The 24924-nt window shown below is 52.6% G+C and overlaps 8 protein-coding genes across 8 annotated transcripts; 4 read left to right on the forward strand and 4 right to left on the reverse strand.

The window, feature by feature from the left end:
- Positions 1–4023: 4023 nt before the first annotated feature.
- H257_07717 (hypothetical protein) lies at positions 4024–5065 on the forward strand (the record flags this gene model as incomplete). The annotated part of the gene is made up of 2 exons (XM_009833344.1): positions 4024–4366; positions 4935–5065. 2 exons carry the CDS (start codon positions 4024–4026, stop codon positions 5063–5065), a joined length of 474 nt encoding a protein of 157 aa, XP_009831646.1.
- Positions 5066–6928: 1863 nt separating this feature from the next.
- Positions 6929–10060, reverse strand: H257_07718 (hypothetical protein). Its single transcript, XM_009833345.1, has 10 exons — positions 10013–10060; positions 9620–9946; positions 9151–9579; positions 9019–9107; positions 8804–8974; positions 8617–8716; positions 8484–8542; positions 8147–8236; positions 7096–8101; positions 6929–7034 (listed from the first exon to the last, which is right to left on the reverse strand). Exons 2-10 carry the CDS (start codon positions 9906–9908, stop codon positions 7003–7005), a joined length of 2265 nt encoding a protein of 754 aa, XP_009831647.1. The 5' UTR covers positions 9909–9946; positions 10013–10060; the 3' UTR covers positions 6929–7002.
- A 209-nt stretch (positions 10061–10269) lies between these two features.
- On the forward strand, positions 10270–12010 carry H257_07719 (hypothetical protein). The gene is made up of 2 exons (XM_009833346.1): positions 10270–11055; positions 11098–12010. The coding sequence occupies exons 1-2, from the start codon at positions 10297–10299 to the stop codon at positions 11434–11436; spliced, it is 1098 nt and encodes a 365-aa protein (XP_009831648.1). The 5' UTR covers positions 10270–10296; the 3' UTR covers positions 11437–12010.
- On the reverse strand, positions 10279–12010 carry H257_07720 (hypothetical protein). Its single transcript, XM_009833347.1, has one exon. It carries the CDS (start codon positions 11987–11989, stop codon positions 11459–11461), a length of 531 nt encoding a protein of 176 aa, XP_009831649.1. The 5' UTR covers positions 11990–12010; the 3' UTR covers positions 10279–11458.
- A 305-nt stretch (positions 12011–12315) lies between these two features.
- On the forward strand, positions 12316–13997 carry H257_07721 (hypothetical protein). The gene has a single exon (XM_009833348.1). The coding sequence runs from the start codon at positions 12361–12363 to the stop codon at positions 13939–13941; it is 1581 nt and encodes a 526-aa protein (XP_009831650.1). The 5' UTR covers positions 12316–12360; the 3' UTR covers positions 13942–13997.
- Positions 13998–14313: 316 nt separating this feature from the next.
- H257_07722 (hypothetical protein) lies at positions 14314–18441 on the reverse strand. The gene has a single exon (XM_009833349.1). The coding sequence runs from the start codon at positions 18431–18433 to the stop codon at positions 14363–14365; it is 4071 nt and encodes a 1356-aa protein (XP_009831651.1). The 5' UTR covers positions 18434–18441; the 3' UTR covers positions 14314–14362.
- Positions 18442–18710: 269 nt separating this feature from the next.
- On the forward strand, positions 18711–19696 carry H257_07723 (hypothetical protein). The gene is made up of 3 exons (XM_009833350.1): positions 18711–19045; positions 19103–19331; positions 19395–19696. Exons 1-3 carry the CDS (start codon positions 18737–18739, stop codon positions 19526–19528), a joined length of 672 nt encoding a protein of 223 aa, XP_009831652.1. The 5' UTR covers positions 18711–18736; the 3' UTR covers positions 19529–19696.
- Positions 19697–20149: 453 nt separating this feature from the next.
- On the reverse strand, positions 20150–24300 carry H257_07724 (hypothetical protein). Its single transcript, XM_009833351.1, has one exon. The coding sequence runs from the start codon at positions 24197–24199 to the stop codon at positions 20237–20239; it is 3963 nt and encodes a 1320-aa protein (XP_009831653.1). The 5' UTR covers positions 24200–24300; the 3' UTR covers positions 20150–20236.
- Between the last annotated feature and the right edge of the window lie 624 nt (positions 24301–24924).

The raw sequence follows: 24924 nt of genomic DNA on the forward strand, positions 1-24924 counted from the left end.
GAATTAGATGACTTTTGCAAGTTAAAGGGTATAACATATCAAAAGTCTATACCGTATTTACCAGAAGAAAATGGTGCCGCTGAGAGAGATCACCAAACTAAGTTTGGGAAAGTACGGTGTGCATTAATGGATGCAAAGATACCTGTGGTGTGGTGGCCCGAGGCCCTTGTTTATATGAACTATGTTCAAAACAGAAGTCCAATGAAACGTTTTGGGTTTAAAACACCGTACGAAATGTTCTATAAAGAGGCACCGGACGTGAGTCGTTTACACGCATGGGGTTCCCTGTGCTGTGCTTAATTACTCAAAGAGCTCAGGAGTGACAAGAAACTCTCTGCTAGAGCTACAAAGTGTAGATTCCTCGGTATCTCTGAAGAGTACAACGGTTACCGTCTTCTTGATATTGAACGAGATGGCTACTTCGTCGCAAGGGATATTCTATTCGACCATGTATCATCACAAGAGCTCATTCGTAATGCGTTTAAAACTAATGATACCGTTTCAAATGACGACGAACTGTGCGAAACAGAGGAACTAAGAGCATCCCCACCCCTGACGCTAAACCCAAAACTCTAAAACCAGATCTAAAGTGGGATCACGCAAAATAATTTAGCGTTTTTCATCATATTTCACACCGGTTGCCAAACAGCGATTGATAGTGAACTCTATTCGCATGGACACGACACCAAGCAGCAGAATCGCCTGGATAAAAGTAGTTCAGGGCAAAGCATGCCAACAAGTCAGTGAATGAACTACTACAGGAAATATCGCTTAGAAAGCCGCATCCGGAGTAGCACTCCGTTGCCGGTACTAGTGCGGTTGCGACCTATAATCGCGTCTACGCTTACATGCGCTTGAAAACGAACCGATACACAACATTTGATTTATAGTCTACGCATGCGTTAACAGAAGTCCAGAAGTCGGGGAGGGGACATGCTCCGTTGGTCGAGAAACCAGTGCCTGTGATGTAGGCACCGTACACGAGCGAGCGGGTGCAGTGCTGGGGCAACGCATGCAGGCGCTGGTTCCACGCGACCTGGTCCTCGTTGCATCTGTTCAGGCGCCAACTTTCAGTGTGCTTCCTACAAGAATCGCAATAAGATTAACATCATCGGTCGGCGAGGTTGGCACATGCCGAAGGACGACTGCCGTCATGGCCAATGGCGGCAGTCATCTTTCACCATGCAAGCGTCACATGCAGTCGTGTCGATGAGACACACAAGATAGGACTCATGGACTCACTCTAATTTAGCGTTGAGCGGCGCTTTGCGCTATGTGGGGCCGCGAGGACACGCACCTGTACTTGGCCGACATGGCGGCATGCCATTGCAACCAGGTAATCCTAAACGTGTTGGGAATTGTATGGACTTGGAAATGTAGTGCTGATTGTATGCTGGCCAGAACTCTAACCAATCGGTCAAATCTGACGAATAATCTGACTTTAGCGCGCCGGATAGCGTCGACGCTAGAATTTAGAGTCCCGCGGTGGGAGAATTAAAACGCTAAAATCTGACTGAAAAAATACAGTTTTGGAGTTTTAGCGCCACGAGTGGGAATGCTCTAAGTGGTTCCAAACGTCCACTAGAAATTTCTGGCAATGATGAGCCACGAAACTAACATTCTAATATTGACACTACAGTAGAGACAGTGGGAGTTGAGATACTTGCAGAGACAGTGGGAGTTGCTTCGAATAGATCTCTCCCTAAACCAGTGCCAATTGAAACGGTAACATACTTAGAACGAAGTGCACGTAAAAGACAACCACCCAGTCGTCTGTAGTATACCTGCAATACTAGTATGGTTAATAAGTTAACCGACAAAATCGCTGTTGATAAGCATCGCAAGCATCATAAAGTACCAAAATCTTACAAGGAAGCCATGCGACCATGCGATGTGACAATCGCGCCAACTGGGTGCAGGCACTGGATTCTGAATATAACTCACTCATGGAAAATGCCACATGGGAGTTATGTCCAATGCCATTGGATGAAAAAGTTCTTCCCTGTCATTGGGTATTTAATGTAAAATATTTATCCAATGGTAACATTGAGCGTTACAAAGCACGACTCGTAGCACAAGGTTGCCACCAAAAAGATGGAGTCGACTGCGACGAGATTTATGCTCCCGTCGCTCGATATGAGTCATTACGACTTGTACTAGCAATAGTAACTATACTCAATATCGAGTGTCATCAAATGGATGTTGTTACAGCGTTTCTAAATGGAACACTAACTGAGAGAATCTACACGCGACAGCCTGTGGGCTACTTTAGGAAAGGACCTGAGTGTGTTCTTCGCCTAAAGAAGAGTATCTATGGCTTACGCCAGGCACCTAGAATTTGGTACAATGTTCTACATGCTCTCCTCACAGAAATGGGTTTTGTACGGTACTACAAAGAATATTGTATCTACGTCCTAAAAAATGGGAGAATTCAGCCAAGTGTTCAGTACCTAAGACAGTGACTGGGTCATATTAGTTGTATATGTCGATGACTTTACTATAGTTTCTCCAAGTGTCCAAAGTGTGAACAAAATAAAGGCTGAACTATCTGGCCACTTCAAGATGAAGATCAGTTACATTCTCAAAATGGAAGTCAAACGTCACCGCAAGAATCGACTTATGACGATTTCTCAGAATAAGTACATCAATGATTTGATGGAAAACTTCGGTATGACCGAATCTTCAACAGTATCGACACCTCAAATAGTAGGACAAGAGTTGATTGCTGAAAGCAACATGTCAAGGGAGCAGATTGATGCACAACCCTACGACTACAGGGTACTTATAGGATCATTGAAGTATCTCGTCAGAGGCCCGAGACCTGACATTGCAAGTGCAGTTCGCGATCTAAGTAGATTTCTAACATGTTACAATGAAAGGCATTGGCTAGCGGCCTTGCGAATCCTCAGATACTTGAAAGGAACGTCCACCTATGGCCTCTATCTCAATGGTAACACAGAACAGATAGACTACGATGTCTTCACGGACGCTTCTTTCCCGAGTCAGTCAAAAGATCATAAATCCGTCTGGGGATATTTAATTCGGATGGCAGGGATTTGTATCAGCTGGGCAAGCTCTATACAGCACTGCGTAGCGCTATCCACATCAGCAGAGTTAGTGGCGTTTGTGAAGGCTGGAAAGAATGTGAGCGGATTCACGCACTTTTGAGTGAAATGGGTTTAACGTTAAACCGCCCAATTACAGTACAGACAACGAGGGAATTTAAGGCTCATCGAAGTTCTGTGTGTAGCGCAAATTTCACGATATGATTGGATAGCGTAGTTCGAAATTCGAAACATTATAAAAATTCACCCATAGAAATTTAAGTATTTCGTGATTTGCTGCTGATTGGCTGAAAAAAGAGTGTGACACTCAAAACTTCGATGAGCCTTAAATTCCCTCGTTGTATGGTGTGACAGCCGTGCTGCAATTGATTGCGTCAAAAATCCAGGAAACCACAAGGGTACAAAGCATATTGATATTCGAACACTCTTCACTCGTGAACTGTCTGAAAGGAAGAAAATAATCTTAAATTATTGCTCATCTAAAGAGATGATTGCTGCATACTGACTAAGCCACTGGCGCAGCAACAGTTTACATGCTTAAGGGCAAAGATGGGTGTGCAAGATTTAGCTATGGTGAAACCAGAGAGCTTTTAGTGGGAGTGTTAGCCATAGGCAGACAAGGATTGAAGTTACATAGATAAAGCTATATATATGAGATTGAAGCTGGAAGAGCTACAGGCTTCACATCCCTCGACTACTTCAGTGTGTCGAGGGCCAATGGGGGACTGCCAAAACCTACACAAACAAATTTGTGTGGACATTGAGACATTTTTCAAATAAAAATTTGTGTCGAGTCGTTCACAATTAGATTAGACGATATTTTGGTCTCCGCAAAGCAATGGGTTTATGTCAAACCCGACACAATTAATCTCTAATAATTTGTACAATTTTTTTAAGTACAATTAAGACGATTGGACAAGCCAACAGCTCTACCAGTCCTTTCATTGATAATCTTACCATGTCCATGTCCAGCAATGGGCGCGAGAAGAATTGGTGCGTCGCGTCAGTAGACCTCATGCTGGACAAAGTCGAATCGATATTACCGATGGGCAAAAACGCATGGAGAAAGGTAGAAGTTGAGTTCAACACAGCGGCAAGCGTTTTTCCGCACCGTGATGCCGAATCATTGAAGTGTAAATATCAACAGCTACGCAACAATCCGAAGCCAACAAGCGACCCGGAGTGCCCGATGGATGTTCGGCGAGCAAAGCGGATTGCTCGTGACATCGACAACAAAACAGACGTGCTGGCACGCGAGGACGATTGTGAAGTGGACGACGAAGTTGGCAGCATAGGCAATGGTATATATATGATTGGTATTCAAACGGTGGATTAAGATACTTATGTAGACTTTGAAAGTGAATATGTGGGACCCGAAAGCCGAACGGTACGGGCTTGGATCGAACTGCGTTGACCGAACTTGGGGCTTCGCTGAAGGCTAGCTGAGCATGTGATAGCACGGGGCAGTTGTCATACGTTGTGAAGAAAAGGCTGTCGATCGACAAGTTTATTGACAACGCAGCGGCAGCAGACAGCAAGGCAACAATGGACTATGCCTATGATGGTTGCCATGGATGAGCGTGCGGCAAAACGTGAAGAAATGCGATTGGAGCGTGATGATTCTTGGCGTCGAGAACAGGTTGCAAGTGAAATCAAATCAGAAGCCGACCGTCAAGAGCGCGAAGATCGTCGAGAGCAACTGCAGCTGATGATATTTTCAAAACTGTTCGACAAAAAAAGAGGACACTAACATACAGTGCGCGCCACCTGGTTTTTCAAAGGACCCATGAGATAAAATGCACGTCCAGCGAAACTAAATATACCAAAATTACGCATTTGATTGGTCCGTTTGTTTGGCGCTTGATTCAGGTCAAAATAATCAAACCAAGCCGAGTTATGCCGCGAAAACTGAATTTGAGGCGCGACAACCGGATAGGACACCTAACTTTCAAACCCACCCTGAGCTGGTTCAAGGTAATCCTTGCACGTACAAGGAGTAAGCGTCAATAAACAACCCTTTGACAAGCGTTGCCTTGAGTTTCCAAGCTCAACAACCATGGGCAGAGCCGCGCAACTCACTGAGTACGAGCAAGGCAGTGCTTTGGCGTTTTGGAAGGCCGAGTGGTTGGTCAAGCGCATTGCCGCCACCCTGGGCCGTTCCGGGAACGTCGTTACAAGTTTCCTTCGGCAGCCCGACACGTACGGGACCAACTACATCCCCCAAAGGCTACAAAAGTGGCGGAACGTGCACGCCGCCAACTGGTCAAACACGCCTCGACGACCGGCTGCTCTGCCAGGCAGCTCAAAGCGCACGTACCGTTAGATGTCTCTCTGCGGACGTACCAACGAATCCTACACCAAACCGTGTTCTTGAAGTACACAAAGCACCAGCATGCACCCAAGCTCCTTCAGCGGCACAATGGCGCGCGGCTCAAGTACGCCGAAGGCCATCTCACGAAACCAGCAGAATGGGACCATGTGGTGTGGTCCGACGAAAAGAAGTTCAATCTGGATGGCCCCGATGGCTTCCAATTCTATTGGCATGACCTTCGCCACGAGAAGGACCAATTTTTCACCCGGCACAGCGGCGGCGGCTGTTGCATGGTTTGGGCAGCGTTTTCCTGTCACGGCAAATCGGAGATTGCGTTTCTGGAAGGCTCGCAAACAGGAGACAAGTATATCTATCTCCCCTTCAAACCCGCCCGCCCCCCCGACGAACCGGCTGTAATTAAAAAAAAAGGGGGTCTAAAAACCAAAATTTCAGTAAAATCGCTCGCCGGAATTAAACTCCATTGAAAATGTTTGGGGTGTTCTGGCTCGCCAAGTTTACCTTAATGGTAAGCAGTTTGTGTCCGTGGACGACCTGAAGGTTGCCATCAAGCGCGAGGGGGGGAAATTTCCCAAAACTACTTGCAGGACCTCGTCAAGTCGATGCCAAAGCGCTGTGTGCGTGTGATCCAAGCTAAAGGAGGCAAGACTAAGTATTAAATACAAAACTTTGTGATTCCAGGACATATTTCGTTGTAAACTTCTTGGGTGTCCTATCCTGATGTCGCACCCCAAATAGCTGTTTAGTGTCATAATTTGATCAGTACTCTTTGTAATTGTCTGCATCTTCACTTAATTGATCTCGCCATGGCTGTCAATTGACTTCCTCCTCGCTTGGGTTGCAAATCAGCACAACTGCCATCCACTACTACAGAAAACTGGGGTGTCCTATCCATGTGGCGCGCACTGTAACTTGGTGTAAAAACGTCATTACTAATCATTTACTTTGCTTATTTTGAAGTAAAGTACTGAAAGCAATAGAATTTTTATTCATGAATTAGGACTTTTATTACTTTGAGTACTGAATTAGGCGATTACTGCGAAAAACGAAGAATCTCGATGAAGTAATATTACCAGATTTAATTCATACTTACTGTTAGTTGGACTATCAGTTTAATTTTTTCTCGTTGCTTACAACCAACCCCCTATGAACTTGAAAATCGGCACAGCTAGGCTACACTTAGAGCATCTCCAACGGTAAATTCTAACCTATTGCTAAAGCATAGGTTAAAGTCAAACTTCGTTTTTACGGTTGCTATTTTGGCACTATCCGGACTTTTTAGAAATTTCGTCCCGCAGAATTTCTATTTTCGCGTGAAATAGCAACAAACCCTCCGGATAGAGCAAGAGTTTCTATACTATATCCGTAACTTCGAATTGAAATAGAAATAAAAACGCCGTTGGAGATGCTCTTAGGAGTTATTTCAGAGCTCAAAATTATTAACCAATCAAAACCTTCTCAATGAAATTCAACCAATCAGATCGATTGTGGATCGGTTTGGTCGGCGCGATCCCTTCCCCAAATTTGTATCAAATTGACAATATCCGGACTGAATTTACGATGTGCAAGTGATTTGTGTAGGTTTTGGGAGTCCTGCAAACTCTATTATCATTCATCTGCCATCAAATGCTCCAGCGCCGCTACAAACCCGCCATGTCAAGTCGTCAGTACCCCAACTCGCAATCATATATATATATATACCTTCATAGGACGCGAGGTAATACCCACTTTCGCCCATGCGCTTTTCCGGGTCACTGAGCACATTGAGCACGCGGAGAAGGACGAGGGGGTTGGACATGTCGGCGTTGACAATCACGTAAATAAAGATGGGCAAAAAGTCGTCTCCACTCAGCACCTGCGAGTGTCCGTGCTCCCGCTGGAACGTCCGGTGCACGGTCAGCGCACATTCAAGCAGCTTGCGCATCTTGTCCACGGGCAGGTACATCGCGTCCACCTCTTTCAGCACGCGGATGGCGTCGCGCCAGCCACTGACGCTGGCTGTGTGGTCTGAGATTTCAAACGACGCCTGACTTTGTTTCGCCAGTCGAGCCATGCGCGCCTTCACCGCCGCCTCCTTCGTCCGCATGCTGGCTTCCAGCGCCGTCCACAGCGCCGGCAGCACCGGCACACACACACACTCTTCAACCTCGTGTCGGATCGCATCCGAGATCCATTCATACGCGACGACCTCTTCTTCTTCCTCTACCTCGTCGCACATTTCCAGCTTGCCACTGGGTGTCTTTCGTGCGCTGCTTGTTATAAACGCATGCACATGGGTCTTCATATCGGCCATACGATGCTCCATCATGTACGATTGAACGTTGTCCAGCACTTGCCCTAGCTCGTCCAGTGCCGCAGACGTGCAAACTGGTTTGGCCAGGAACTTGCGGCATACTTTTCCTTCGGGGGTCGTGATATCCTGGAGCACGTGGAAAGCGTACACCCGTAGGGCACGGATGCCCGGCAGTGTCGTGTTGTGGAAGAGGGTAGCCGAGTCCGGCAGAGACAGGAACGTCTGGAGGAGCGAGAGGGCGCCGGCGCGGGCACCCGTGAGCGGCGACGGGGTCACGAGCGACGCCACGAGGCGGAGGTAGGCTTCGAGCGCCGGCTGCCGCTGCGCCGCCACGCGCGGGTCCTCTTTCTTGCCCAGCCCCGTCTGCCGCGATGGAAACGGAAACCCATTCACGCGAGTCGTGAGGGCTGTCAGCTACATTCCCATTATATTTGGGTTTTATTGGCAAGAGAGAGATACCTTGCGGTGGAACTTATGGAATTCTTTGAATCGGCGCCGAGTAAACACGACAACCCCAGTCTCTAAATCGCTCGTTCGGATCTCGTATTCCTATTCGCAAGTTATTACATCAAAATATATATTGCACCAAATCGATCGACCAATCAAAACCCAGAACACGAATCAAGTCGCCAATCAAATCACTATGATTCTTGCTTCAACCATTCAAGATCGAATTCATGTGTGACACTGGTCCATATGTACATACAACAGTCAGTACAAGACTATAAATCACATATTACAAACTTGTTTGACACAAAATATCCCATGAAAAATGACAACGTCATCGCAGGTATACCGTGTGTTGGCTGGTCGTGATGGCTTTGATAATTCGAATCGATAACGCATGGCGGAGATCTAACCACATACAAACACGATACTATATGGGCCACATGGACACAATGATAAAACGCCCGAGGGTGGTTGGTTACTTTTGCATTTCAGCACCAAGCAATTCCACTGGTGGTCTGTGATCATCATCGCATTGTGTCCACTAGTAGTACTAGTAGTACTAGTCGCGTCCCCGCCATGCTACAGCATACAACACGAGTGGGTCGTCGTGAGCCTACTAACTAGTAGTCGCGTAGTTTGAACCACATCCATCCATCGTTCGTGTACCCCTTTGGAAGACATCCTCGTAACGATCATCGAGCGCAAGTTCTCCAGCTCGTCGCTCCCAATCAGTCCGCTGCGATACAGTCCACTGGCCTTGGTCAAGCAGTCCAACAACCGGTGCGGTTCTCGCGTCCGGATACGGTCTTCGGCGCTCACAATGTCCAGTTTGCTTCGCTACAATCACTCGATCATATAGTCGCAAAGTCCATCGGGTGTACCTTGATCACCGTGAGCTTGGCAAAGAGGCTGTCGGTACGCGAGTTGGGCCGGCCCAACGGCCGCCGCGTCCGCGGATATCGACGGTCGCCTACTTCAAGCATCAACATGATGCAAACAAATCAACGTACGACCTTCGCACGCCCTTGCAAAGGGTGAAGGGTCACATGTCTCGACGACGACAGGAATCGCCATGGGAGTTGGTGACGATGGTGGCATCATCATGGTGTCACCGTCGATAAATTCGCGGCCGTACACTGTGCCGTCATCGTGGGCGTACGAGCTTTCCTGCCGCGTCAAGTCTTCGGGATGTAATGGCATGCTCGCAATGTCCTCATCCACATCGTCGAAAGCGGTCATAGGAGGAGCGTGAAGTGGGCTGGACGGCATCGCGCCTTCGCCTGGCACCCGAAGGAAGTCGTCTGGAAGAGGATGCTTGACCACGTACGCAAACGGCAACGACGCGGCAGATTGGCTGGACCAGCCCTGTCGCATATTGTGCTCCTGCTCGGTTTCGTCCTCCATTTGCAGCAACGACGTGATGGCGTCGTCCATGACATAACCTACGGTTCACATGAGCTTGGTCGAGGGGATGGGACGTACCGTGCGCTTCGAGCATGAGTTGCAGTGTGCTGGCGTCCCACGTGGGGAAGATGGACTTCAACTGGTCCAAACTATGCGCCGCCATGTCGGCATTGAATGTCGTTGGCCGGAGAGCGGAGATGGTATGCGTGCTGCTGGCGTACAACGTGGTCGCGTGGCTAAGCAGTTCTCGTTTCTTTGACTTCATCGAGTCGCCGATTTCGCGAATCCACGGCGGCAGGCCAACTCCAAGCGACTCGCGAGACTTGGACTTGTCCGTTGATTCACGAGAAGAGTCTCCAAGGGACATGGCTTGAGAACTCGCTATAGAGCGACGGTGATCCAATGCTACAGAGCACGCCGTCAGTGATGCACAGGACTATCAGTGGCATGACGATGGAAGTACCTACCTACCTACGTACGCTGTCAAGATCGGCCAGTTCCGAACGATGCGTTGGTCGGTCATCCGGATACATAGGTAAAAAACCAACGTCAGTTTGTCCGGATAAACTCTACTGCACAAATAATAATAGTATTGGCATAGTATCAATAATACAATTGCTATAGTCGAGTGGGTGGTATACATATACACAACCGCAATTAACGCCTTTATTTAAATTTTGATGTTTGATTTATTAATACATTGGCATTTGACAGTCTGCAAGACCAGTTGACAGTCTGCAAGACCAGTTCAAGGAATGGCAGCAGAAGAAGCAGTTGTCCGTGCGCGAATCGCCGCCTTGAAGAGCCTTCTTGACACACAGGACCGACAGTCGGCCACGAGCATGTCTTATGGACATGCCAGGTACAATAATGCGCCCCATCCACGCCATGTTCGGCACACATCCCGTGCACCTGTCCGACGAAATCCGTCATTTCCCACACCCCACTCCAAGCCTCGGCACCTCACATGGACGCCCCCTGATGAGTCTTCTTCGTCGTCATCATCATCATCTACAACACATCTATCTTCGCTCGCGCCATCCCTTTCAACAGCAATGACGACGACCAACCCCCCAAAACGCCCGGCATCGGTCACTACACTCGCGCTTGAAGATGGCATGTATCGCAAGATGGGACGCGGGTTCAAACTTCGTCGAGAAGACACGCTTCCCAAGTCAGCTGTGGAAGTGAGCGCAGCCATCGCCACGACCAAACAGAAACAACCTTCTCCACCCCCACCGCCTGCTCCAGTTGTCATATCCTCAATGCCTCGTCCTCTACCACCACCATCTACACTCACCCGTCGCCCCACCCCGTTGCATCGTGGCAGTTCCGCACCTGTCCCACATCCTCGCACGGAACTCTGTCTCTTTTACATCAAGCACGGCGAATGCAAACACAAGCACGCGTGCTTGTTCGTCCACGACAGCCGGACGATCTCCATGTGCCGACCGTTCCTCCGCGGCGCCTGCCCCCATGCGTCGGCGTGCCGATTATCACATACCCCCGACCAGGTACCCCTATACCCTCTACAAATTTAGCGTTGATGTGTGCAGCACAAGATGCCGGACTGCGCCATGTTTCTCAAGGGTCTGTGCTCGCGGGAAGGCTGCATGTACCGCCATGTCAACGTAAGTCGACAAGCCGCTACATGCGACGCCTTTTCCCTGCGCGGGTACTGCGCAGATGGCGCCACTTGCCAGCACAAGCACGAGTTCGCCAAAGGTACTAGTAGTAGTCGCATCCTGTACAGACAAGGAGGCCAGACATCGGTAGCCTATGGCCACATGCTGCATGTCCTGAATGATGACTCGATGGGAAATGACCCCACCCCCCCCGTCGAAGGGTCTTTGAACCTTCGGCCCACGATTCGATTCACCCCCAAAGTAGTTTAAAGAACAACACGAGAACAACTGGTTACTTTTGCACTTTTGTGGCTGCTGCTGCTTGCTCACGGGACTGAACGCGCTTCATCTGGGCGTCCACGGCCACTTTGGCCCGCTTGGCGTCGACACCGCGGCCGCACGTGTGGATGATCGTGCGCTGCGAAGAAGATGGCGGCGCCTTGGCGTCGTCTTCGCGCTTACGCTTGCCCTTGGGCGGCGGCGTGAGCAAGTCGACCTTGTGCGTCGAGCTTTTCTCGGCAGATGGCGGGACTGGCAATAGCGTCAGCGGTGCCGCGTCCGCGTGCTTGCGCGCAAGCTTCTCGCGGATACGGGTCACTTGTGCGGTCTCAGGGAGGGGTTCAAATATCCGTCGTGCTGTTATCGTTGGCTTTGTCGGAGTCAACAAAGCAGCAGCGGTAGCTGCAACGGCCTCCTTGGTATCCGTCTCCTTGCCGTCCTCAGACTTTGCGTCCTCGTTGTCCTTAGTCTTCTCAAGAGGAAGCGTCGCTGCCGCTGCTTCGGCGGCTTGCACTAGCGCTCGACGCCTACCTTGATACACCATGATGATGATTCAACGATTTTGACCACGTTGTGCTGCGAAAGACACGCACGAGTTTTTGTAAATGGTGCGTCTTCGTTGTATCTTGCATTTTGTATGGGTTCAGCCAGGATCAACCTAGGCCGGGCACAACGGTATAAATAAATGGAGTTTAAATTGTTGTCTATATCATTATAAATGCGTGGTATTATTCGTCGTATAGTCAAATTTGATTTTGGATACGTTTATGTCTGCGAATCATGCATGATCTGACGCATAGTATGGTCGTGCAGGTATTTGTCGTTGCGCCTTTGCATTGGACCAACCAACTTTGATCAACCACTGGTCAACAAGGCCAAAGCAACCTCATTAACTTCAAGGTCGCGGAACTGAACATGGACTTCCAGAAGCTCCCGCTCAAACAATTCCCGCAGGCGACGAGGACCGTCTCTCCTGAGAAGACGTACTGGTCGAAGCTCCGTGCGCCGCATGAGCTCAAACAAGTGGCGATGATCTCGAGCATCGAGGCCAACCCCGCGGCACCTCACGAATTCGCCGTGTCCACGTCGACCCGAGTGCAGTTGTACAGCACGGCGTCCAACGACATTGTGCGCACCTTCTCGCGGTTCAATGACGTCGTGTACAGCGCGTCGTTCCGCGGCGATGGTAAGTTGTTGGTCACAGGTAATGCCAACACACAAGTGTCCGTGTTGGACGTGGGCTCTCGCACGGTGCTTCGCATCATGAACGGCCACAAGGGAGCCGTCCGGTCGGCCAAGTTCTCCCGCGACCACGTGCACATCTTCTCTGCATCCGACGACAAGACGTGCCGCTTCTGGGACCTGGCCACGGGCACCCCGGTCGCGGTGATGGGCGACCACACAGACTACGTCCGCCATGCGGTGCAGCATCCATCTCCGTCGTCTCAAGTATGGGCCACAGCGTCATACGATCACACAGTGAAGCTGTGGGACATGCGCGCCACCCCTGGGAAGACGACGTTCTCGTCGACTCTATCCATGGACCACGGCGCACCCGTCGAAAAGTGTCTAATCCTGCCAGGCGGAAACCTCTTGTTGAGTGCCGGAGACAACACGATCAAGGTGTGGGACCTCCTCAGCGGCGGCAAGCTGCTGCATGAGTTCTCATCCCACCAGAAAACCATCACGAGCTTGACGCTGGACGGCACCAACACGCGCCTCGTGTCTGCGTCGCTCGACGGGCACGTCAAGATCTACGACCTTGCCTCGTATGAAGTGCTCCACGGGTTCAAGTACGGCGACGGCGTCCTCTCGGCGGCTCTCACCCCCACCAACTCGCACTTGGCCGTGGGGACTGTCTCGGGCATGCTGACCGTCCGCCGCCGCATCACGACCGACGACGTGCCCGCCACAGACGAACTCCCCGTCGTCCGCGGAGGCAGCTACAAGTACTTTTTGCGAGGAACTAAAGCCAAGCCCACAGACGCCGACCATATCATCACGTCCCGTCGCCATGCCAAGTGTGCGCCGTACGAGCAGGCGCTGCGGTCCTTCGACTACCGCAAGGCCCTGGACAACTCGCTCGACACGCGAAACCCCACGGTGATCGCGAGCATGTTGGAGGAGCTGCGGCTGCGACAGGGGTGGCAGAGTGCGCTGGCGTACCGCAACGAGGAGGCGCTGGAGCCGCTGCTGTCGTTCTGCATCCGATACGTGACCGACCCCAAGTACGCCGCCTTGTTGCTGCGGGTATGCACGTTCCTTCTCGAGCTGTACAGCCCCATGCTGGGGACGAACCAGTCTAGCGCCGTGTTAGAAGGGCTGTTCTTCAAGCTCAAAAACAGACTCAAGGAGGAGCAGGTGGTGCAGACGTCGCTGCTGCAAGTGATGGGCATGGTCGAGAGCATCATGACTGCGCAATCCACGGCCCACAGCCGCCACGCACCGGCGGTTGTGTCGGACGATCTGCCGCCTCTAAACACCCTCGGACACTAACACGAATATATACATAGACCACACCTATTTTCTGTGATAACGTTTCAACGTACTACATAGACCACACCTATGTTCTGTGATAACGTTTCAACGTTATTTAAAGTAGTACGCCCCACGATCGATTCGGTCGTCATGCCGCTTGGAAGGGAATTAGAATTCTCTTTTGGGTTGTTTTGAAGGTAACGTTATTAATATTTAGTTAGTATCAAAACAACGCAATATCAAGTTTGAGAGGTGCAAGCTGTAAAGGGTACTGTAATACGTATACATGTAGTACTGTATACACTGTAGTATTACTAGTAATAGATAGTAGCAATACTATTACTGTAATATGTTGAGAGATCTGGTAGGCGTGATTACAACATATTGTTGTGTTGATATATATATATATGACTATATGACTGTATATTATTTATGCCACTTACACATGAGACGACGATGGCGTCTTGTGCGGCGTGCGGGGGGTATGGGGTGCTGCTGCTGCTGGTTGCGCATAATGCTTGGGGTTGATCGTAACGCTCTTGGTGGTGTTGTTGGTTTTGTAAATGCCCACGAGGCGGTCGGCAAGCTCAAACATGTTGTTGCGCAGACTAATGATAATGAACTGCGCGTTCTTGGTGCGTTGCTTGATGTAGTTGGCCACAATCGACACGTTCTTAAAGTCTAACGCGGCGTCGATCTCGTCCATCACGTACAACGGCGTGGGTTTGTAGTGGTGCAATGCAAACACGAGCGCGAGTGACGCCAGTGTCTTTTCGCCGCCGCTGAGGTTGGAGATGTTCTTCCAGCTCTTCTTGGACGGACGCACCGAGAACACGATGCCCTCCGAGAACGGATCCAACGAGTCCACGAGCTCCAGCTCGGCGTCCCCGCCCAGCGTGATCATCTGATACATTTCCTTGAGCTTCAACGTGATCACTCGAAAACCCGCCATGAACTCGTCCAGCCGCAGCCGCCGCAGCTCTTCGTACGCGCGGCGCTGGCCATCGCGGGCCTCGGTGGCTTGTTCCAGGTCTTGCATCCGCAGCATGTGCTCCTTCTCCTTCTTCTTGTACTCGGCGATAGATCCCATGTTCACGTGCGCCTTGAGTTCGTCGCGCTGCTGCTCCAAGATGGAAATCTCGTACTTGAGTTGCTCCTTGTTGCACGACGCCAGCTCGGACGCGTCGATCGTCGGCAACCCTCTGGCGCGTTCTTTGTCATCATCAGACTGCGCGGCGTCCAGCAGCAGCTCAAAGTCCTCTTCGTCGCGCTCGTACTTGGTCAAGAGCTCGGTCAGTTTGGCCGTCCAGTACTTGACCTTTTGGTCGTTTTCCGCCACAAGCTTCTCGCACTCGTCCAGCTGACTCAGTAGATCTACCTCTGCCGACGCCAACCCATCCACCGTCTTCTTGAGCGTGTCGAACGCCTTGCGCTTATCGTCCAGAACGCTCGAGTGTTCCTCCAGCAACGCTTTGGCCGCCTCGTGCTTGTCGCACACGACCGCCGCGCTGTCTTCGATCTGCTTGTACTCGAGCCGGAGCTTCTCCAGCTTGGCGGTGTTGGCCACTTGGTCGTTTTCCATCTTCACTTGGGTCGCCACGGACTTTTCAAGAGCTTTCTTGGCGGCTTTCACGTCCACGCGGAGCTTGGTGAGCGCTTTCGTCTGGCTGTCAATGCTCTTGGTCAGGTCGTCCACTTTCTGCCGCTGTTTCTTGAGCGGCACGCCGCCGATGTTGAGAATCTTGTGCTTGAACTCGTCGACTTCGGCTTGCATCGAGTCGACCACAGCCTGCTTCTCGGCGCGGTCGGCGTCCAGCGTCTTGATCTGCTTTTCCAGTGCCTTGGCTCTCTTCACTTCGTCCGGGGTCAAGTGCACCTTCTTTTCCAACAGCTTGACCCGCGCCGCCAAACTCGACGCGCGCGAACTTGCGGCTTCGATCTCCATGGCCATCTTGGGCAGGCGTCGCGTATGGCCGTCGATCGTGTCCTCCAATCGGCGCACTTCTTGTTCAATCGTGGACCGCGCACTGCGAATGTTGTACAAAGTCGACTTGAGCGTTTCAGCTTCTTTCTGCAACGCGGCGAGGTCGTCGGATGAGATATTGCTCTGCAATTGACTCGACATGCCCCCTCGCCGGACGCGGTTGCCGCCTCCAGACATGGCGCCGCTGAGCTCAATCATCTGTCCGTCCAGCGTCACCACGCGGTACTTGGCGCTGCGGCCCTGGTATGCAATGCTCGTGGCTTCATCCAAGTGCTTGGCCACGAGCGTGTCCCGCAGCGCAAAGTAAAACGCCGGGCGGAACCTCTGGTCCGAGACGCGGACTAGGTCAAACAGACGCGGCACGGGCGCGTGGAACCTCGTGTCCGTGCACTTGTTGTGGAGGTACCCCATCTTTTCGAGAATGATAAACGTCGCGCGGCCGAGGTTGTGCTGCCGGAGGAATGCCACGCACTGCTGGGCGCCGTGGGTGGTCTCCACGACCAGGTTGTCCAGCGATCCACATGCAGTGGATATAGCCACGTCGTACTTGGCGTCGATCGCGCCGAGGTCGCCGAGTCGGCCGACTAGTCCGGCGTGTTCGAGCTCAAAACCGGGGCGTGCGGCGTTCATGAGGCTCTTGAGCATGCGATTTTGCGTCGCGTGGGACTGGATCGAGTGCGTGGCGTCGTCCGCTTTGGCCTTGGCGACCTGGTAGTCTTTGTTCACGGCCGCTTCCTGCGTCTGGGCTTCTACCAGCTCCGCCTTGGCCGCTTTCAGTCGCGTTTGCATCGTGTGCACTTCAGCTTCCATCGCCGTCGCTTGGGCTTGGACGTCCACGACCGATTTCTCTGCCGCCTTGATCGCTGCCTTGGACTGGGTCAAGTCCTCCTTGGCCTGCGTTGTGGACTCGCGCAGCAGCGCCATCTCCGTCTCCAACGTACCAATGCTCGCCCGCAGCGTGAGCACTTCCTGCGAAAACGGGAGCATCGCGCTCTGCTTTTCCTCCATGATCACGCGCAGCCGTGCCGACTCTTCCTTGTGGCTCTCAATCATGTCTTCGAGAGACTGTTCCGCCGTATGCAAATCGGTCTTGTCGTGCTCAAGACTCTCCTCGAGGCCGGGCTGCTTGGCTTCGTTGTCGGCAATCGTCGACTCCAAGTCGGCCTGTTTCTTTTGCTCCTTGGCATACACGGCGTCGTGGTCCTTCACTTTCTTCTTTGCAAACTTGATCTCTTCGCGCACTTGGACGTCTCGCTTTTCAAACTCGGCAAACTCGGCTTCCACCGTCTCCATGTCGGCCTTGACGGTCGCGTACGCAGCATGCACGTCGTCGTACTCGCCCTGCATAACCTCAAGCGCCTTGCGGTGCTCCGCCATGCGCGCCATCTCCGCGTCCACCTTGGCCTGCATGCCGTCGCGCTTGGTCTGGCACTCGGCCCGGTTGGACGTGGATTCGTGCACAAAGCACTGAAACATGACGTTCGTCTTGACGTACACGTCGCGCTCTTTCTCGAGGTACTCTTGCGCCTCGGCCTTGGCGTCTTCCAGGTTGCCCTTCTCCTTCTCGACCACTTTGACGCGGTTCAGCTTGTCCACGCGCGCTTCGTTGAGCGATTCGACCTGCTTGAGCGCTTCCTCGGTCGGCTCCACGTACTTGTTGGACCCGATGATGTCTTCCAAGTACTCGAGTAGTCCTTCGTCGTGGGGGTTGTCGGCCTTGCTTTTCATCATCGCGATCTGCTCCACTTCGCCCTGCAAGATCAGGAACCGGTTGTTATCAAGGTCGATGCCGCGCTGCCGCAGCAGTGTCGTGACTTCGGTGAACGTGGACGGTTGCCCGTCGAGAAAGTACTTGCTTTGGTTCGTGCTGTTCGCGGTGCGCGTGACGACCAGTTGCGACCCCGGCACGACCGAGTAGTCCTCGTCCCCATCGCCCGTGTCGACGATGTCCTGGAAGTACACGGACACCCGCGCTTCCTTTAAGTTTTGAAAGTTGGTGCTTTTGTGGATCAGCTCCGACACCTTGGACAGGCGCAGCTTCTTGGCGCGTTTCCCAAACACGAACAGCAGGGCATCGATGACGTTGCTCTTGCCACTGCCGTTGGGACCCACGACTGAACTGAAACACTTGTGGAAGGGACCGATTTCGCGCACCCCCGCATATGATTTAAAGTTCTCGACCGCCAATTTACTGATCATGAGGCGAGGAGTGTCCTTTTTTGGTTGTGATGGTTGTTGTGGAGTCGACACCACGGATGCTGACACACCAAACGGAGTGGCCAAGCTCGTTCGACTTACTGGTGTCGTTGGCGCTGGGGTCGATGGGACATCCACGGATTCCTCGGCGACTGTGGTGGGCTGAGCTCGACTCGGCGGTGTGGATGGAGGAGGAAGCTCTGTTCCGTGGCTCTCCATATCAACGTCTTCGCCTTCTGCATCATAATTCGACGGAGTGATGGGTTCAGTGCGTTCTTCCGCCATGGAAGTGTCCATCTCGACGTCGGCGCCATCGGGGGTGCTGCTCATGCTTCCGCAGTCTTTTGATTTGAAAAGCCCCGCTCATGGTATTTGAATTTGATTGGGTCACTTCAATATCCGGAAGGATTCGGATAAACCTTCGCTCTTGTGATAAATTCAAAATGGAGAGGAATGCCCCCCATCCACCATTCAATGGGACACAATTATTTTACATTTTCCACGACAAATATAATAGTTTTAGACCAAACCCTTGTGCTGTATTATGCTGAAATTCGATGTCAGAATAAAAATGCAAGCGATATTATTGCCAATTGTTTTAATTTGTCGGCGCGCCATCCTCATAATTCCACGATGTCCCGTTCTGTGAACTTTAACACCTCGCCCAGCGCCAACGCGACCGCCGTGAAGGCGCAGGTGGACGTGGACGCTCTGGACCAAAGCCTCATTGCGCTCTTGGAAGCTTATTTAGATGAACAAATTGCGACGAGTGTCGTGGACGAAGAAGCCAACATGACGCTGCTCAAGCTGTACTCGATTTACTCGACCCCAGTGGACCACCAGCTGCCCCGCGCGATTCAAATCCTGGCCAAGGGACTGACGGTCCTGCCGTCCAACTTCTTTTTGGGGGCGAGCTATTTGGTCTCGGAACCCTTGCGCAAGGTGCGATGACATGCAGATCATTCTTGCGTCAGGATGAGTGTTAAACGTCTCGTGTAGAACAAGGACATTGCAGAGCTCCTGCAAGCCGGCTCGTTGCTGCAAACGTGCCTGTTTCCTGCGTTCTGGCAATTGCCACTTGCGTCCGCGAAGAAAATCCCTGGATTTGACGCCGCTGTCCGCGAATACATCGTGTCGGCCATCGCCCGCAGCCACGACGTCGTCGCGGCCGCCTTTGTCGCGGAGCAACTGCACCTTGGTAGTAAGGAAGTCGAGGCGTTGGTCACAGGTACGAAGACTGATCTCTTGTCCTTGGTACATGCATTCACCGCATCCCTCATTTCTCGTGTAGCGCATGGATGGACCGTCCAAGGCGCGAGCTTTGTCGTGGCGGCGAACGCAGACAACCAGATGCGCCCCAAGAAGTTCAAAGAGGACATTGCGTTCACGGATTTGTTGGACACGATCAACGTCTTGTCTCGTTAAGTGTGGGAATCCATCCATCCCTCTCCATCGTTCTTACGTTCGTGCTTGTGCCACGAGTATTTTATAGCTAAACTAGCACACTCGCCTGGTGCATCGTGCCATACTAGGCATCACATCAAGACATCTCTATATACATATAATAGATATATATGTAAGTATAAACTGTTGGGTCTAGTTGTTGCATCCCATCAAGACATATATAATATATATATATATAAGAATATACTGTTCGTTCTAGTTGTTGCTATGGTATACTAGTATCAAGACAACTATATATACTTCGAAGTATATATATGTAAGTATAAACTGTTGGCTGTAGTTGTTGCATCACATCAAGACATATGTACATAATATATATATATATATAAGATTATACCGTTCGTTCTAGTTGTTGCTATGGTAGACATCTATATATATATATATATATACTTCGAAGTATATATATATATATGTAAGTATATATTGTTGGTTCTAGTTGTTGCATTACATCAAGACATATATATATATATATAAGAATATACTGTTCGTTCTACTGTAGTTGTTCCTATGGTAGACATCTATATATACATATATATACTTCGAAGTATATATATATGCAAGTATAAACTGTTGGGTCTAGTTGTTGCATCCCATCAAGACATATATATATATATAATGTATTTATGTATATAAGTATATACTGTTCGTTCTAGTTGTTAGTATAGTCGTTTACAGCGACTTGAGTTTGATCGGTTGAGGCGGCGGCCGTGGCGCCGAGTAGTTGGCATCCACTGGCTTTTCAAACACGACTCGGGACAGATGAAGTTTTTCGATGCGAAAGCCGACTTCGCACCAGTTGAGGTAATACTTGTACTTGCGGTAGACCGTGGGCGGCAATGTATGGCGCGCCGCGTCCAACTTGGCCGCCCACAGCATGAGCGTGTCGGCGTAGTCATGGGACCGGGTCTCTGTGAACACGCGCTTGAACTTGTGCTCCAGGAACGCTTCGTGCAGGAACTCCAAGTTCGGCACCTGCTGGCCGGGAAAGATGTGCGTGGTGACGAACGTTCCGAGGGGCGTGGGGGCGCGGGTACGGGCCACGGGGTTGTTGAATGCGTACGCGTGGATCACTTGCATGACGACGCGTCCGCCGGGCTTTAGTGCGCGGTGGCACGCGGCGGCAAAGTCGGCATAATGGGCGGCGGGCACAGCCTCGATCATCTCGACGGCGGTCACGGCGGCGTGGTCGTACGTGGCTGGGATGTCGCGGTAGTCCTGGAGGGCGAAGAGCGGGTCGCCGTACCTGGCGCGGGCCGCCGCGACCATACTCCGGCAGTTGCACAGCCCCGTGGCGAGGATCCCGCGCTGGCGCCCCGCATGTACGAGGTACCCCCACCCGGACCCGATGTCCATGAGTTTCTCGCCAGGCTTGGCTTGGGATAGCTCTAGAATGCGCTGCACTTTATGGCGCTGGGCGTCCGCCAGCGGGGCGTCGGGGGCTAAACCATCCCATGAGGCGCTGGTGTACACCATGTCCTCGCCCAGGAACGCCCGGAAGAGCGCGTCGCCGTCGTCGTAGTGCTCGGCGATGGAGTTGGCGCTCTGTGTGCGGTCCAGCGCGCCGAAGCGGAGGAGAAATGCAGCGCGGCGGAGGTAGAACGACGGCGTCATGTACGGGAGGACGAGGAGCAAGAGGTTGTCCTGAAGGTTGGCGGCGGCCAGCGTCGACAGGATCTGGACGAGGGTAGTGTGGGGCCCCACGGACCATTCGTTGCGCACGAACGCTTCGCCGAGCCCGAGTTCGCCATTGGATAATAGTGCTTCGAAGAACGCAAACGGTTGGTTCACAACGAGAACCGCGGCCGAAGGGGGGGCGACTTGTTCGGACTCGTGGGGCGTAGTGACCAAGACCTGGCCGTTCGTGGCGTACGAGAGGGCGGCGCGCATGCCGCGGATGACGACGCGGTCGCGCGCCGCTAAGAAGCCTTTGGACCGAGACAGGTACGCATATGCAGTGGATAGCGTGATCTGCACGCCGATCAAGAAGGTCAAGACGGGCCATGAGAAGAGCACGGGCTGCTCCCACACTAGATGTAGCACACCCACCAAGAGGACCATGCATATGTGGAGGTAGAACTCCCAGTTGGAGGATGGCGCCAGAAGTCCGTAGAGCAAATGGGTGGCCAGGAGGCCGTGCAGGGACTCGACGAGGGGGAACGCGGCGGGATTGAGCAGTGCCTCCGACGCCAAGTGGATGGCGGACGCGGCTTGGACGGCGGTGGCGACGGACCCGCAGACGTTGGACGTCGAGTGCCGACTCGTCCACAGGAACAACATGCTCATGTACGCGGCACAGAGGGGTGCCCAGTGGGGGAGAACGCTGTCGCATACCACAGCCATGCCCGCGTTCGCATAGCTCAGAAGGCGCATATACTGGAAGTGGTCTGGCGTGGCAAACAGTGACGTGGTTAGAGCTGCGACGGCGGCCACACCTCCATGGACACGGAGCGTCGAGTGAGTGGCTGCATTCGCAAATGCACACAGACCCACCAACACAGCCAGGATCGAGATCGGGAGCATCGCGCCGTGGTAGCGATGATGCACGGCCACCAACGGCCCAAGCAACGCAAACAGCAACGCCGACAGAACCAACCCTTGATGGTATTGAACTGCCGCCACCGCTCCAAACACAAGCACGGGTACGACCAGTAAGGGCGATGTAATCGACACCTTGGGCTGCGCTTCGTACGAGTACATCACGAGCCCGTTCACGACCAGTTTGACCGCTTCGATGTAGATTTGGATCACTGTACGCCAAGAACCCGTCTGAACCGTATGTGACGTGGTGTCGTCTACTTTCCAAGATGCTGTCATGATCACCGACTTCGACACTTGGTCCCGCAACGTTACAGTGATGCTAGACTTGCCCACGAGTTTGAACTCGTACTCGGACTGGCTAACGGCGATACCTGCCGCCGCCGACGATGGCGGTGCGTTGAATGGCGATACGTGCATGGCCTTGGGGTGGATGGCTGGGTCGAGCACGTCGTGGGGACCGACGCGCATCGCGTACAAGCATCGTTCGTTCCACGGGGTATTGTGCACTTCTAAGAGCAGCGCGGTGAGGGTTCCCGCTTCGTCATGGCAAAAGTAGGGCGTGATGGGATTGAAGCCAAGGCCGAGGTACCGCAGGTTAGCCACCGCTTCGATCTTGCCGAGTGGCCAGTAGTTGATTCGCGCGGCTAGCTCCCGACGGACGCACGTGTCGAGGGGTACGCTGGCATCGCCAAAGTGGTCGACCCGGCAAAAGTTGGCGGGTGGACTGCGCGTGTCGAATCGATACAAGTGCATGTCGTAGTTGATGGCGTACGCATGTTTTGATGGCGCGAACCGGCAGTGGTGGCTCCAGCCGACCACGGGCACGGCAGGCAGACCCGCCAAAGTTGGAAACTCCACGGGAATGTCCTCGCGACCGATGGCGCGGCGGGCGGCGATGATACCCGACACGGCTCCGTCTTCGTGGAACCCGTTTCGGAGCCACGCGCCGGCAAAGTAGACGTCGCCGTGACCTTGGAATTTCACTTCGTCCAATTGTCCTTGGTACGCCGCGGCGTTCATCACTGGATGGGCCAACTCGGTCTCGAAGAATGTACCCTCTGGCGTCGACGATGGGTTCAAGCTCAAGTACACAGACTGGTTGGCCAGCGTCTGCAGCCGTGAGATCCAGTACGTGACTTGGGGTCCCGCGGCAGGGGTGCTCGAGACATTCCATGCGGACCAGTCGGCCCTGACAGTCGGCATGCCCGCGCGGCTGCTGGTGTGGCACACGATACGCGACGAGTTGGTTTCAAACTGAGCTAACCACGCCCGCGTAGACGGCGGGGGTGCCAGGGCGGCGGCTTGCGGCGCACTGCAGGCCAGAATGAGGGCGTCATAAGGGATTTCCTCGCCGGATTCGAGAACCAGGTGCTTGGTGGTGGTGTCGATGCGGGCGGCGGGCGCGGACGTCCGGACGACGACGTGCGGACACATGTCGAGCACCTTCTGGACGTACGTTTCTGACCGCCCCGCGGGAGTTGTCCACTTCACCGTTTCCAAAGTGAGAAACATGTGGTGGTGCATGAACTTGAGCAGCGGCTGGATTGGGAAATCCATGGCGCCGTCCGCGGACGTGCTCCACACGGCAGAGATGAACGGCACGAGCCACTTGTCGACGAAGCGCTGGTTGAGTCCGGCGGCGAAGTCCCGCGTGCTGGTCGTGCGGGGAGTGTCGTCGGCGAGGAAGGCCAGACCCCGCGCGGCAAACTCCTTGTGCGCAATGACGAACTGCCACAGCCGCGGACGGAAGATGTTATCCAGCGTCCAGCTCCACGAACTTTGAAACGACCACGAATCCGACTCGTCAAACACGGAGAACGACATGTCAGACGGCTCGACGGCCGCGCCGACGTCCGAGAACAGTTTGATCAAGTTCGGGTACGTCAAATCGTTCATGACCATGAACCCAATGTCCATGCGCTCGCCCGTGGGCCCGTCGATCGTGTACGCATGGCCTCCGACGCGGTCGGCCGCTTCCACGAGCGTCACATGGCAGTCCGAGTACTTGGACAGCGTGCGGGCGGCAACGAGGCCCGTGACCCCCGAGCCAACAATGACAACGCGCTTCGGCACGACGTTTGCGGGGTCCACCATGAATGGGGGTGTTGAGGGAAGATTGAAAAGTGACGTGCTTGTGGAGTACTTGACACAAGATCGCGGGATCGAAGGGTTATGCCCAGTAAATCCCAACTTCGGGTGGGTACAATTAGTAGTACTACTTTGACAGGGATTTTGAATTGAAAAGATAGATAGATGCCTGCAACGGATTGTCGAGCGGTCCTCCATACAGTAAACGTTGCAACCCCATCGTCGCAGAGGCCGAGTGGACTGTAACCAATAGATGCACCACATTATGTACTTTATTGACTCAGTCTTACCCGTGATTAGCTGGACACCATTTACTACCGGTATGTACTGTACAGTAGAAGTATGTACTAGTAGTACATTGTGGTCTTACTTTTTGATGGTGAAATATACAGGCAGCTCTTGGGCAGTGTAAACTCAGCCAAAGGGGAAAACGGCTGCATCTATGCACACTCTCAGGACGTGTCCATAGCTAGTCAGGATTGTGATGACCCTATAGCAAAGTCGTTCGTTTACAGTGTTAGTGAGTTCTAGTATCATCAGTACCGCGGTAGTTGCCGTTGATTGGTCAAAATCGTCATGATAAAAACACGTGTGGGAAATACCATGAGCAGCATGGGATAAACTATGGTATCCCTGGAGATTTCCATCGAAGTCCCCTTCAACACGTCGAGTGCCATTTCATTGGTCGATGCGAATGCAAGCGAAGTCCAAGCTGCAGAATGCTCATGTAA

The sequence above is a fragment of the Aphanomyces astaci genome, assembly GCF_000520075.1.
Source record: "Aphanomyces astaci strain APO3 unplaced genomic scaffold supercont1.16, whole genome shotgun sequence".
Classification (NCBI taxonomy): domain Eukaryota; phylum Oomycota; class Saprolegniomycetes; order Saprolegniales; family Verrucalvaceae; genus Aphanomyces; species Aphanomyces astaci.